The sequence below is a fragment of the Salvelinus alpinus genome, chromosome 9, assembly GCF_045679555.1.
Source record: "Salvelinus alpinus chromosome 9, SLU_Salpinus.1, whole genome shotgun sequence".
Taxonomy (NCBI): domain Eukaryota; kingdom Metazoa; phylum Chordata; class Actinopteri; order Salmoniformes; family Salmonidae; genus Salvelinus; species Salvelinus alpinus.
Window position 1 is genome coordinate 16,010,019 of NC_092094.1, and position 13,440 is coordinate 16,023,458.

Consider the following 13,440-nt stretch of genomic DNA (forward strand, 5'->3'; position numbering starts at 1 on the left):
CATTTGATGAGGAAAACAAACGCGAGTTCGGTTTTGTCAACAAATCAGGTGAAGGTTCCCCGATTTACCGCAAACCAATACTGCTACTCCGGAACAAATTGTTCAGCGGCCTGGCTCAAATCATTAACAGAAAGGATGACTCTCCACTGCGCATAATGAAGCCAAGTTACACTGTAAATCAACATACAGTATAATACTAAAAAAGCCTTTACTGCTCTCTAACACGTTCTTGAACTTGATTTGCAGAATAACATAGGTTTAAGTGTTTCTTTCACAGTGTAATGTAATAAAATGTTGCAATGTCAGTGTGCAATCGGGATACTGAAAGTGTACGTGACCTTTTACTTTTTTCTAATCCATCACTTATTCAAAATGAGCTGTGATTTGTATTTTATATTCTAACATGAAACAGGGTTTTAATCAGCAACACAGTGACTACAGTGAAAGTTTAGGCCTCAATGGCAGAGGCGCTAGGAACCACTGGGAGCTAATGTCACAGGTCCCCTACCTACCCATGGTAAACAATTCGTTTGTAATAGAAGGCCCTTTCAATATATTTAAAATGGGCCCAAATTAGGCATGTACAGTGCATTCAGGAAGCATTCACACCCCTTGACTATTTGCACATTTTGAAGTGACAGCCTGAATTTCAATTTCAAATCCCCAAAATGTCAGTGGAATTGTTTTTATTACATTTTTTACAAATGAATACAAATCTGAAATGTTTCGAGTCAATAAGTATTCGACCCTTTTGTTCTTGCAAGCATAAATAAATTCAGGTGTAACATTTTGCTTAACTTACAAATTGCATGGGCTCATTCTGTGCAATAAGTGTTTAACATGATTTTTGAATTACTACCTCATCTCTATACCCCACACATACAGATAATTGTAAGGTCCCTCAAACGAGCAGTGAATTTCAAACAGATTCAACCAGAGCGGTTTTCCAATGCCTCGCAAAGGTCACCTTTTGGTAGATGGGTAAATATAAAAAAAGCAGACATTGAATAGCTCTTTGAGCATGGTGAAGTAATTAATTACACTTTGGATGGTGTATCAATACACCCAGTCACTACAAAGATACAGGTGTCCTTCCTAACTCAGTTGCCGGAGAGGAAGGAAACCACTCAGTGACTAAAACAGTTAGAGTTTATTGGCTGTGATAGAAGAAAACTGAGGATGGATCAACTACATTGTAGTTACACCACATTATTAACCTAATTGACAAAGTGAAAAGAAGGAAGTCTGCACATGTTTGGGGCATATCCAACACATCACTGAGTACCACTTCATATTTTCAAGCATGGTGGTGGCTGCATCATGTTATAGGTAGGGAGTGTTTTAGGATAAAAGGAAACAAAATAAAGCTAAGCACATGCAAAAATCATAGAGGAAAACCTGGTTCAGTCTGCTTTCCAACAGACACTGGGAGACAAATTCACCTTTCAGCAAGACAACAACCTAAAACGCAAGACCAAGTATACACTGGAGTTGCTTACCAAGACGACACTGAATGTGCCGGAGTGGCCTAGTTACAGTTGACTAAAATCGTCTTGAAAATCTATGGCAAGACTTGAAAATGGCTGTTTAGCAACAATCAACGTGACATAACTTGAAGACTCACAGCTGTAATCTCTGCCAAAGGTGATTCTAACATGTATTGACTCAGGGGTGTGAATACTTATGTAAATGAGATATCTGTATTTCATTTTCAATAAATTAACAAAACATTATTATTATATTTTTTTAAGTGTTTTAACTTTGTCATTATGAAAAAAAATCTATTTAATAAATTTTTAATTCTGGCTGTTACAACAAAATGCAGAATAAGTCAAGGGATATGAATTACTTTCTGAATAGTCTATATCAGACGTACACTGCCACCTGCTGATAAAGGTACAATGTTGAAATGTGTGTTAGTGAAAAGAGGAAGTAGGAAAGCAGCTATTAGATTTTGAAGCATGTCCATTCATGAGAGCCCACCAATGTCTACCGACCATACCCCGTTCACCTCTTTACAGGTATTGTAATAAGTAGAAATGTTGCATGTTTGGTGTTCCAGTAGTTATTAGGGTGATCCAGTTCTAAGTGTAATAAACAAATTATAACAGGAAAATTCAAGAAACAAAATAACTTTAATTTAACCAAAAAACAAAGCTTTACATGGATTGAGACAAAAAAGCAATATAATATGATACATGTTAATTAACAAGATCACACAAGCTACATGGGTAGAGGTTTCCGTGACAGATTTTTTGCCACAACATCAGCGCCCTCTTCAATAACTAACAAATGCCTCATTAGTAATCAACAAACGCCCGTTTGGACTACACACAAATATGACCATTCTGTGAAAAGGTGAGACTCTCACGAACATGGGCCTCACAAGACTCCTCTGAAGGTCCCCCCAGGACCAGTTAAAAAAATGAAAGGAAGTATATACAGTCGTGGCCAAAAGTTTTGAGAATGACAAATATTAATTTTCAAAGTCTGCTGCCTCAGTTTGCATGATGGCAATTTGCATATACTCCAGAATGTTATGAGCCCTGACACAAAAGGACCAGCTGACATCATGTCAGTGATCCTCTCGTTAACACAGGTGTGAGTGTTGACGAGGACAAGGCTGGAGATCACTCTGTCATGCTGATTGAGTTTGAATAACAGGCTGGAAGCTTCAAAAGGAGGGTGGTGCTTGGAATCTGTTCTTCCTCTGTCAACCATGGTTACCTGCAAGGAAACACGTGCCGTCATCATTGCTTTGCACAAAAAGGGCTTCACAGGCAAGGATATTGCTGCCCGTAAGATTGCACCTAAATCAACCATTTATCGGATCATCAAGAACTTCAAGGAGAGCGGTTCAAATGTTGTGAAGAAGGCTTCAGGGCGCCCAAGAAAGTCCAGCAAGCTCCGGGACCGTCTCCTAAAGTTGATTCAGCTGCGGGATTGGGGCACCACCAGTACAGAGCTTGCTCAGGAATGGCAACAGGCAGGTGTGAGTGCATCTGCACGCACAGTGAGGCAAATACTTTTGGAGGATGGCCTGGTGTCAAGAAGGGCAGCAAAGAAGCCACTTCTCTCCAGGAAGAACATCAGGGACAGACTGATATTCTGCAAAAGGTACAGGGATTGGACTGCTGAGAACTGGGGTAAAGTCATTTTCTCTGATGAATCCCCTTTCCGATTGTTTGGGGCATCCGGAAAAAAGCTTGTCCGGAAAAGACAAGGTGAGCGCTACCTTCAGTCCTGTGTCATGCCAACAGTAAAGCATCCTGAGACCATTCATGTGTGGGGTTGCTTCTCAGCCAAGGGAGTGGGCTCACTCACAATTTTGACAAAACATCATTATTTTGGGTCCATGGCCAAAAAACTCCCCAGACCTTAATCCCATTGAGAACTTGTGGTCAATCCTCAAGAGGCAGGTGGACAAACAAAACCCCACGAATTCTGACAAACTCCAAGCATTGATTATGCAAGAATGGGCTGCCATCAGTCAGGATGTGGCACAGAAGTTAATTGACAGCAATGCCAGGGCGGATTGCAGAGGTCTTGAAAAAGAAGGGTCAACACTGCAAATATTGACTCTCTGCATCAACTTCATTTAATTGTCAATAAAAGCCTTTGACACTTATGAAATGCTTGTAATTATACTTCAGTATTCCATAGTAACATCTGACAAAAATATCTAAAGACACAAGCAGCAAACTTTGTGAAAATTAATATTTGTGTCATTCTCAAAACGTACAGTCGTGGCCAAAAGTTAACAGTTTAGTGCCAAAAATAAGGGGTTAAATACATGTACAAATAAAAATGTTTCCTGATCTTTCTTATACTGTAGCTCTCAGATATAGGACAGACACTTCAGAACAAACTTCCTTTAGATTTTTTTGGGGGGGATATCTGTTGTTCCATGTAGTAAATCTGTTATTCAATGCGTTTGTATGGGCTAATAGCAGTAAAGCCAAATAAATCATTTTTTCATATATATTTTTTGATACTTCAAGGACTCTTAAAATTCTAACTCAAATTGCTAAATGATCCTATTACATTCTGTAAATAATTCCATATATTTTAGCAGAACCCCCCCCCCGCCTTACACAGGGCTTAGACTGTAACAGGTGAAACGGAGTTTGACCAACAAAAAACAGAATCCATATGAAGGAAATCCGTCGCAAGTCCCAAATTAGAAAATAACATTTGTTTCTTTCCCTGTAAGCAGTCTATGGACAAGGTATGACAGCAATCCAAGATTTAGTTTCCTTGGCACCGTTTTCAAATGGTAATATTTTTGCATTTGTGGCACAAATCCCATTCAAGTCATAGTACTTATATTAGCATCAACTAATTTACTTATAGATGATTTGGACCTGATGCACTAAAAATGCTAATTTAGGTACCATGACTTGCAGGGGATTTGTGCTACAAATGCTAAAATGAAAGCACTTTTTACAACAGCAAGTGCTTCACAGTGACACAGCCTAATCCTCCAAAGAACAAGCAGAAGCACAGAGGCAAGGAAAAATGCCCAGATGGAAGAAACCTTGAGAGGAACCAGACTATGGCAAAAACACTAACAGAACCATATTTTAAAGCTGCCATCAGCAGTTGAAACAAAATGTACTCCTCACCCGTTTTGGTAAAAAGCTGAGGAATGGGGCTGGAAAAATGTAACTACTCAAATTCATAGAGCTATTGATGCAAGGACTGACCAGTCATGATATAAAAATTATAGTTTAACCATGTTTTGAGGCTATATAAATGTTTACATTTACTTTGTGAACAAACATTGGAGGAAAACAAGCTTATATGTTGGGTTCTGATGCGGTACAACAATTGAACTAAGCTCATAAGGGATTTATAAGTTATATTCTTCAAGAATCAATGGGTACATATTTAAGTCCAAAAATGGATGTAGCAACTGCAGATTGACCATTTAAAGGGTTAGTTCATCCAATCTACATGCTTGGGTGAAATTAATCTACAATGGCTGCGTTTATACAGGCAGCCCAATTTAGTTTTGTGCACAATTACAATGCACAATTACAGTGCATTCAGAAAGTATTCAGCTCCCTTGACTTTTTCCACATTTTGTTACGTTAAAGCCTTATTCTAAAATGGATTAAAAAAAGGTACATACATTTTTTCTTCAGCCACTCAGTTAAAAAGGCACGACAGCCCGCTTGGAGTTTACCAAAAGGCATCTAAAGGTCTCTGACCATGAGAAACAAGATTCTCTGGTCTGATGAAACCAAGATTGAACTCTTTGGCCTGAATGCCAAGCGTCACGTCTGGAGGAAACCTGGCACCATTCCTACGGTGAAGCATGGTGGTGGCAGCATCATACTGTGGGGATGTTTTTCAGCGGCAGGGAAGGGGAGACTAGTCAGGATTGAGGGAAGGAGGAATGGAGCAAAGTACAGAGAGATTCTTGATGAAAACCTGCTCCAGAGCACTGAGGACTTCAGACTGGTGCGAAGGTTCACCTTCCAACAGGACAATGACCCTAAGCACACAGCCAAGACAATGCAGGAGTGGCTTCGGGACAAGTCTGAATGTCCTTGAGTGGCCCAGCCAGAGCCCGGACTTGAACCCGATCGAACATCTCTGGAGAGATCTGAAAATAGCTGTGCAGCGACTCTCCCCATCCAATCTGACAGAGCTTGAGATGATTTGCAGATAACAAATGGGAGAAACTCCCCAAATACAAGTGTGCCAAGCTTGTAGCGTCATACTCAAGAAGGCTTGAGGCTGTAATTGCTGCCAAAGGTGCTTCAAAGTACTGAGTCTGAATACTTACATAAATGTCAAATCAATTGTATAAATTTGCAAACATTTCTAAAAACCTGTTTTTGCTTTGTCATTATGGGGTATTGTGTGTAGAATGATGAGGGAAAAAATGTCTAATCAATTTTAGATTAAGGCTGTAATGTAATCAAATGTGGAAAAAGTCAAGGGATCGGAAAACTTACCGAATGCACTGTATTGGCAAAAGATCTGATCGGTCAAAAAACTCATGTGGCAAAAGATCAGAATTGGGATGTAAACGCAGCCTTTGAGTTGTTTATGTAGGCCAGAGCCCTATACTATGTACATGGTTGCACGAGTTAGTGAGGTGAGGTAACTTTGACCAACTCAGAGTTCAACTCGGGATAACCGGTACCACAAAAGTTACCTTTTAGCTAGGTAAATTTCTATGGCAACGAATCCTTCAGAACTAACCTGCTCCCAGGCAGGCTAACTCAGGGCTAAAATTTTATACTGAATTGTCTGAGCTGTGAGTTGAGGAATAATAAAAACAGATTCCCTCCCACTGCAAAGATTGAGTCCTAATCTCCTTCATTTGAAGAAGGCTGATTAAATATCTTATTAAATGTAATGTTTTTGTGTTAAATTATGTTCAAATACCTATCACATTTGAAACGTAACTCACAGTATAACTTGTGTATGACTTAAAACAAATATTTTATCGCTAGTAAAGATGTTGGTGCATTAATAAACACACCAAAGATGGCATTACCAATAAGTAATACAATAAAGACGGCACTTCTACAAGCTTATTTCACACCACAGCCTGCTGAATTTGACAGATAACTTTTTCATTTTGAAATCGGCACAAATTTAAAATGTGGCACCGACTCGCCCATGGACTGATATTTCAGCATTGTCTCAATTAAGAGTTTGAGTAGCCATATGCGGCATGCACAGGAGTTAGCGGCAGGCAGACGAGCAATATCTAGTCAGTACGGATTAAGCCGGATCCGGAATGTGAAGCTAACTGAATCTGGCTAGCTTTAGAAAACCTTGAGTAGAATATAACTTAAATCGTTCTATACCTCTCTGTAGTGACAGCATCCACGATAATCCATTGTTTACTATTGCTACAGCTAGCTTGATTAGATAAACTAACCATTTAATTTAGAGAAATTCCAAGTGTTTACATTTTTAACTACACAACCCACTCCACACTTCGTAAGGGTGTTTTTATATATAGCTTTGAACTTCATTGTACTGCTGAAAGGTTCATTTATACCATAGAAGACTACTGATAAAGTAGCTGTTGTTTTGTTAACTTTTATTTTGAATGCTTTAAGGCCAAAGTAAATCTTTCGGTTCTTCTAGCGGAACTTGGGTCATACCGAATTGGTCCATGTATTGAAAGTAAAATCATTGATATTAGTTTACAAAGCAACTATTACAAAACCATTCCACTTTAATTGAAAAATCACAGCAAAAATGCATGTAGTCTGGAAGAACGATAGACTGAAAGTTGATTAATGGTCATTAAGATCATTGAAAAAAAAAATACAAAGTTACATAATGGAGCTTTAAATGCCTCATGAGTAAAGCACAACCGTCGGTCTTTATCATAATCCAAAATATTTGTTTTTTTATTACACTATTGTTTACAAACGACAATAATGTAAACAAATAATGTATAGCTTGGATGTCATGGACTGGTCCTCTCAGTTGGTAGAGCATGTCTCTTGCAACACCAGGATAGTTGGTTCAATTCCTAGGACCACTCGTACGTAAAATAATGATGTACGAAGCACGCATGACTACGTCGCTGTGGATAAAAGCGTCTGGTAAATGGCATATATACTGTTAGTCCTTGCACCTTGAACGCAGTCTATGAATTTGAGGGGTTACATTTTACTAGCCCCATCCCTCAGCTGTATGCCAAAACAAGTGACAGGGTAGCAGTTTTTCGAATCCCAGAATGTAGCTTTAATCTGTTTCTGACATTTCTGTCAAGTAGACACGTGCTTGAAAACAAGGACTGGTTCAGTATGAAGGAAGTTAAAGGGTGTTTCGCAAGCCAATTCTAAATAGCATTAACACAATGACTGGACGTCTATGGGTATCTGCTAGTTTGGCAATTCCTTAGTAGTAAGTACTTTGATGTACCAGTGTCGTAACAGATTTGAATACGCCATCATTATTCTCAATTCACTTGTGTTGAGTCTGATCGCATAACATCAAAAAATAGTTAAACAATAAACCTGAAAATATGGAATTGTCATATGAAATGTGCTAAAACAGCTAAAGAGATGCGTCCTTCAAGGAGACATGAACGAAAAGTGTATAATAACTAACTGGCTGAAAGTATGTATTTTTGGAGGATTGGCACTAGGTTCTTCTCAGTTGATGATTAGAGGGAGGATCGATGAGGGCCGTCTGTCTGCAGTCAGTCACTGCTACTGTCTGAGCTCACGTAGCAGCCTTCCTCCCCAGTGTGCCCCACAAAGCAGAGACCTGGGGAACACCAGCAACAGAACAAGGTGGTCAGTCAGAACTACACTGTATATGCAAAAGTATGTGAACACCCCTTCAAATGAGTGAATTTGGCTATTTCAGCCACACCGTTGCTGACAGGTGACTAAAATTGAGCACACTGCCATGCAATCTCTATAGACAAACATTGGCAGTAGAATGGCCTTACTGAAGAGCTCAGTGACTTTCAACGTGGCACCGTCATAGGATGCCACATTTCCAACAAGTCAGTACGTCAAATTTCTACCTTGCTAGAGCTTCCCCAGTCAACTGTTAGTGCAGTTATTGTGAAGTGGAGACATCTAGGAGCAACAACGGCTCAGCCGTGAATTGGTAGGCTACACAAGCTCATAGAACGGGACCACAGAGTGCTGAAGCGCGTAAAAATTGTCTGTCCTCGGTTGCAACACTTACTACTGATTTCCAAACTGCCTCTGGAAGCAACGTCAGCACAAGCCCTGTTCATCGGGAGTTTCCTGAAATGGGTTTCCATGGCCGAGCAGCCGCACACAAGCCTAAAATCACCATGTGCAATGCCAAGCGTCGGCTGGAGTTGTGTAAACCTGGCTGGTTTATCATGATTCAGGCTAGGCACCTTACATCCAGTGAAGGGAAGTCAACGCTACAGCATATGCCAGGAGAACTCTACCTGCTCAAATGGTGTTTTTCTTTTATCCCAACACGGTTAATCCAAAACCACGCCCCGTTAATCAGAGGGCGTTCTACTACGCTTCCATTGGCTAGCTAGCATTGTCTCACTCACAGGCGATCAGAGCAGAGACAGTGACCTTCCAAGGTAAGGATGGAAAGTGTAATTTAACACTTAGCTGCCTACCGTACTGCAGGCCTATTATCATCATGTTTGGTAACATTTGCCCATGTATTTATTTTCAGAGTTTGAATGAGTTGTAAAAATGTCTGAGACCTCTTCTGAATTCCCTCTATTGCAGGTCAGCTAAGTTAACCTAGGCTACTTAACGTTACTAGCTCGGTATTTGAAGTTGTTGTATTATCATTGGTAGTCTATTATCAGGTAAAAACATTCTTATTATTCATAATTTCGCAAATATTTATAAGCTAATCATTCAGTCGAACACGATGCTACAGCCATTGAATCTGTCTTTGAGCGTTAAGGGACGTTAATGGCTAGCTTGGGCCACGACATTATGTCATTACATTTTTTTTAAATCTTGAAAAACAAGGGAAAATGTTATTAATCAGTGGCAAATTTCGCGCCGTGATATTCACTTCCGAACTTGGAGACCTCTCAAAGAACTGTAGGATGCCCCTCTGAATAACTGGGCGTGGTTTGGCTTAACTGCGTTAGGAAAAAGACGCACCCGATTGCAGTGCCAACTGTAAAGTTTGGTGGAGGAATAATGGTCTGGGGATGTTTTTCATGGATCGCGCAAAGTCCCTCCAGTGATGGGAAATCTTAACGCTACAGCATACAATGACATTCTAGACAATTCTTTGGCAACAGTTTGGGGAAGCCCCTTTCCTGTTTCAGCATTACAATGCCCCCATGCACAAAGCGAGGTCCATGCAAAAATGGTTTGTCGAGATAAGTTCTTCCACACCTAACTGGCCAGCACAAAGCACTGACCTCAACACCATTGAGATGAATTGGAACGCTGACTGCGAGCCAGGACTAAATCGCCCCTGCAGCAATGTTCCAACATCTAGTGGAAAGCCATCCCAGAAGAGTCGAGGCTGTTATAGCAGCAAAAGGGGGGGGGGGGGGGACCAACTCCATATTAATGCCCATGAGTTTGGAATGCGATGTTTAACGTGTCCACATACTTTGATAATGTAGTGTATTTTGTTTTCTCTATGGCTAATTTTTATTTCACCTTTATTTAACCAGGTAGGCCAGTTGAGAACAAGTTCTCATTTACAACTGCGACCTGGCCAAGTTGAAGCAAAGCAGTGCGACAAAAACAAACAAATGTATAGTTAATAACACAATAGAAAAATCTATGTACAGTGTGTGCAAATGTAGAAGAGTAGGGAGGTAAGGCAATAAATAGGCCATAGAGGCGAAACAATTACAAATTAGCATTAACACTTGAGTGATAGATGTGCAGATGATGTCAAAGTAGAGATATTGGGGTGCAAAAGAGCAAGAGGGTAAGTAATAATATGGGGATGGGGTAGTTGGGTGTGCTATTTACAGATTGGTTGTGTACAGGTAAGCTGCTCTGACAGCTGTTGCTTAAAGTTAGAGAGGGAGATATAAGATTCCAGCATCAGTGATTGTTGCAATTCCTTCCAGTCATTGGCAGCAGAGAACTGTAAGGAAAGGCGGCCAAAGTAAGTGTTGGCTTTGGGAATGACCAGTGAAATATACAGTTGAAGTTGGAAGTTATCCCCACCTGTGGACGTCGGGCCCTCATACCACCCTCATGGAGTCTGTTTCTGACCGTTTGAGCAGACACATGCACATTTGTGGCCTGCTGGAGGTCATTTTGCAGGGCTCTGGCAGTGCTCCTCCTTGCACAAAGGCGGAGGTAGCGGTCCTGCTGCTGGGTTGTTGCCCTCCTACGGCCTCCTCCACGTCTCCTGATGTACTGGCCTGTCTCCTGGTAGCGCCTCCATGCTCTGGACACTACGCTGACAGACACAGCAAACCTTCTTGCCACAGCTCGCATTGATGTGCCATCCTGGATGAGCTGCACTACCTGAGCCACTTGTGTGGGTTGTAGACTCCGTCTCATGCTACCACTAGAGTGAAAGCACCGCCAGCATTCAAAAGTGACCAAAACATCAGCCAGGAAGCATAGGAACTGAGAAGTGGTCTGTGGTCACCACCTGCAGAATCACTCCTTTATTGGGGGTGTCTTGCTAATTGCCTATAATTTCCACCTTTTGTCTATTCCATTTGCACAACAGCATGTGAAATTTATTGTCAATCAGTGTTGCTTCCTAAGTGGACAGTTTGATTTCACAGAAGTGTGATTGACTTGGAGTTACAGTGTGTTGTTTAAGCGTTCCCTTTATTTTTTTGAGCAGTGTATATAAAAAAAAATATATAAATCGGGATCGGCTTTTTTTGTCCTCCAATAAATCGGTATCAGCGTTGAAAAATCATAATCGATCGACCTCTAGTCTGGATTTGTGTAAAGGAGAAGCTGCTGCAGGGGGTGCAGAGCTATTGGCCGGGGTAGGGGTAGCCAGGTGGAAAGCATGGCCAGCCGTAGATAAATGCTTATTGAAACTATCGATTATCGTAGATTTATCGGTGGTGACACTGTTTCCTATCCTCAGTGCAGTGGGCAGCTGGGAGGAGGTGCTCGTATTCTCCATGGACTTTAGTGTCCCAGAACTTTTTGGAATTAGTGCAACAGGATGTAAATTTCTGTTTGAAAAAGCTAGCCTTTGCTTTCCTAACTGACTGAGTATATTGGTTCCTGACTTCCCTGAAAAGTTGCATATCGCGGGGGCATGAAAGCCTTACTGGAGCCTCCTTGTCATTATAAGAGGCTTGATACAATGATAGAAAGCGAGTGAAGTTAGAGGTTAAATAAATACATTTTAAAAAAGTGAAAGAGTTTTGGGGCAGCTAACTGACTGCAAATAAACGTAATTGACTTTAGCTTCTGGAATTTAGTGCAAATGATTCTAAAAACTTACCATTTGAAGTCTTCTTTTCATCTTCCTCAAATCGGTCGAAATCCAAACTAACAAAAGCACTCTGAGGACATCACAATTCACCTTCATCAATATTCATTATGAATAAACAACGAGGCATGACATCTACTAGAACATTCTGTTACTGTAAGCAGAACTCTGACAACTCCTCATCTGGAAGTATTGTATTTTTTAGTTCGCGAATGTCAAAAGGACTAAATATCCAAAGTATGTTTACCTACAGGTATTGCTAGCTGTACAAAGGAGGTTAGGAGATAGACATAATATATTTGTTCCCTCTAATGAAAAGCACTACCTTTTGCTTGAGGAGCATCTTCCAGTCTCCCCTCTCCTGTTTGACGAGCCTGATGACTGGCTCATTGCACTTCATCTCCCAGGAGCACCTCTCTGCAGTGATGTTACTGTGGAGCTCCAGGTGAGCACGATAAGGCCTGTCATTCACACACGCACTAGAGGCAATAGTTAGAGATGAAATATGATCAAATTAAATGCTTCTCTCATTTGTGATGCAGGGAATTACAGCCCCAATGTTGACTTCGTCCTGCACACACAATGATACCTTGCACGGGGAGTTATTAAAAAAAAAAAAAAAAAAAGATTTACATAGAATAAAAACATTAACAGCTCAGCACTTGCCTCAAGCTACTTAAGATTTGTTTTAAAAGATGTATGTTCAGGTGGTTGAAAGGACACATGACAGACATTCAACAGACCTGTACACCACTCTGTCAGGGAAGAATTCACATCTCTGATCCACTGGTTCTCTGAGCTTTATGTTCAGTGTGACTGTGTCATCTCTCTGGAACCACTTGATCTGTGGATGGAAACTGAAAAAGACTAACTAAATGTAAATCTGTGATGGATTGGAGTCAGTTCAGTCAATTTATATATTTATTAAGTAAACTGAATTTAAATAGAATTGACCCCATGCAACACTGATGCGCAATACATAAACAGAAAATCAGTTTCATTTGACTATTCAGAAATATAAGGGATACGTGTACCTCAAATACCTTTTTGGTGCATCCACATCAACACTGATGACTTTCTCACCGTTGATGACTTGCTGGCCGTTGACTTGCTTCTCATCAATCAAATGACCTGAATAAAACAAATCAAACTTTGTCTCATGCACAAAATACAACAAGTTTAGACACTTCCCGTGAAATGCTTAATTACAAGCCCTTAACCAACAGTGCAGTTCAAGAAGAGTTAAGAAAATATTTACTAAATAAAATGTAAAATAAAAAAACACAATAACGAGGCTATATACAGAGGGTACCTGTACCGAGCCAGTGTGCGGGGGTACAGCTTAGAGGTAATTTGTACATGTAGGTAGGGGTGAAGTGACAATGCATAGATAATAAACAGCGGGTTGCAACAAATGGAGGGGGGGGTCAATGTAATAGTCTGGTGGCCAGTTGATTAATTGTTCAGCAGTCTTATGGCTTGAGGGTAGAAGCTGTTGGCGCTCCGGTACCACTTGCCGTGCGGTAGCAGAGAAAACAGTCTATGACT

The 13,440-nt window shown here is 40.6% G+C and overlaps 1 protein-coding gene across 1 annotated transcript in view; it reads right to left on the minus strand.

Moving 5' to 3' along the window:
* Positions 1–2,116: 2,116 nt before the first annotated feature.
* Positions 2,117–13,440, minus strand: part of tdrd12 (tudor domain containing 12) — a 35,013-nt gene continuing 23,689 nt past the window's right edge. Inside the window, exons 31-35 of the mRNA XM_071416155.1 lie at positions 12,936–13,023; positions 12,636–12,749; positions 12,218–12,371; positions 11,905–11,965; positions 2,117–8,253 (exon numbers count right to left, since the gene is read on the minus strand). Of these exons, the coding sequence (XP_071272256.1) occupies positions 8,186–8,253; positions 11,905–11,965; positions 12,218–12,371; positions 12,636–12,749; positions 12,936–13,023 (485 nt within the window). The 3' untranslated portion in view covers positions 2,117–8,185. The remainder of the gene's footprint in view (positions 8,254–11,904; positions 11,966–12,217; positions 12,372–12,635; positions 12,750–12,935; positions 13,024–13,440) is intronic.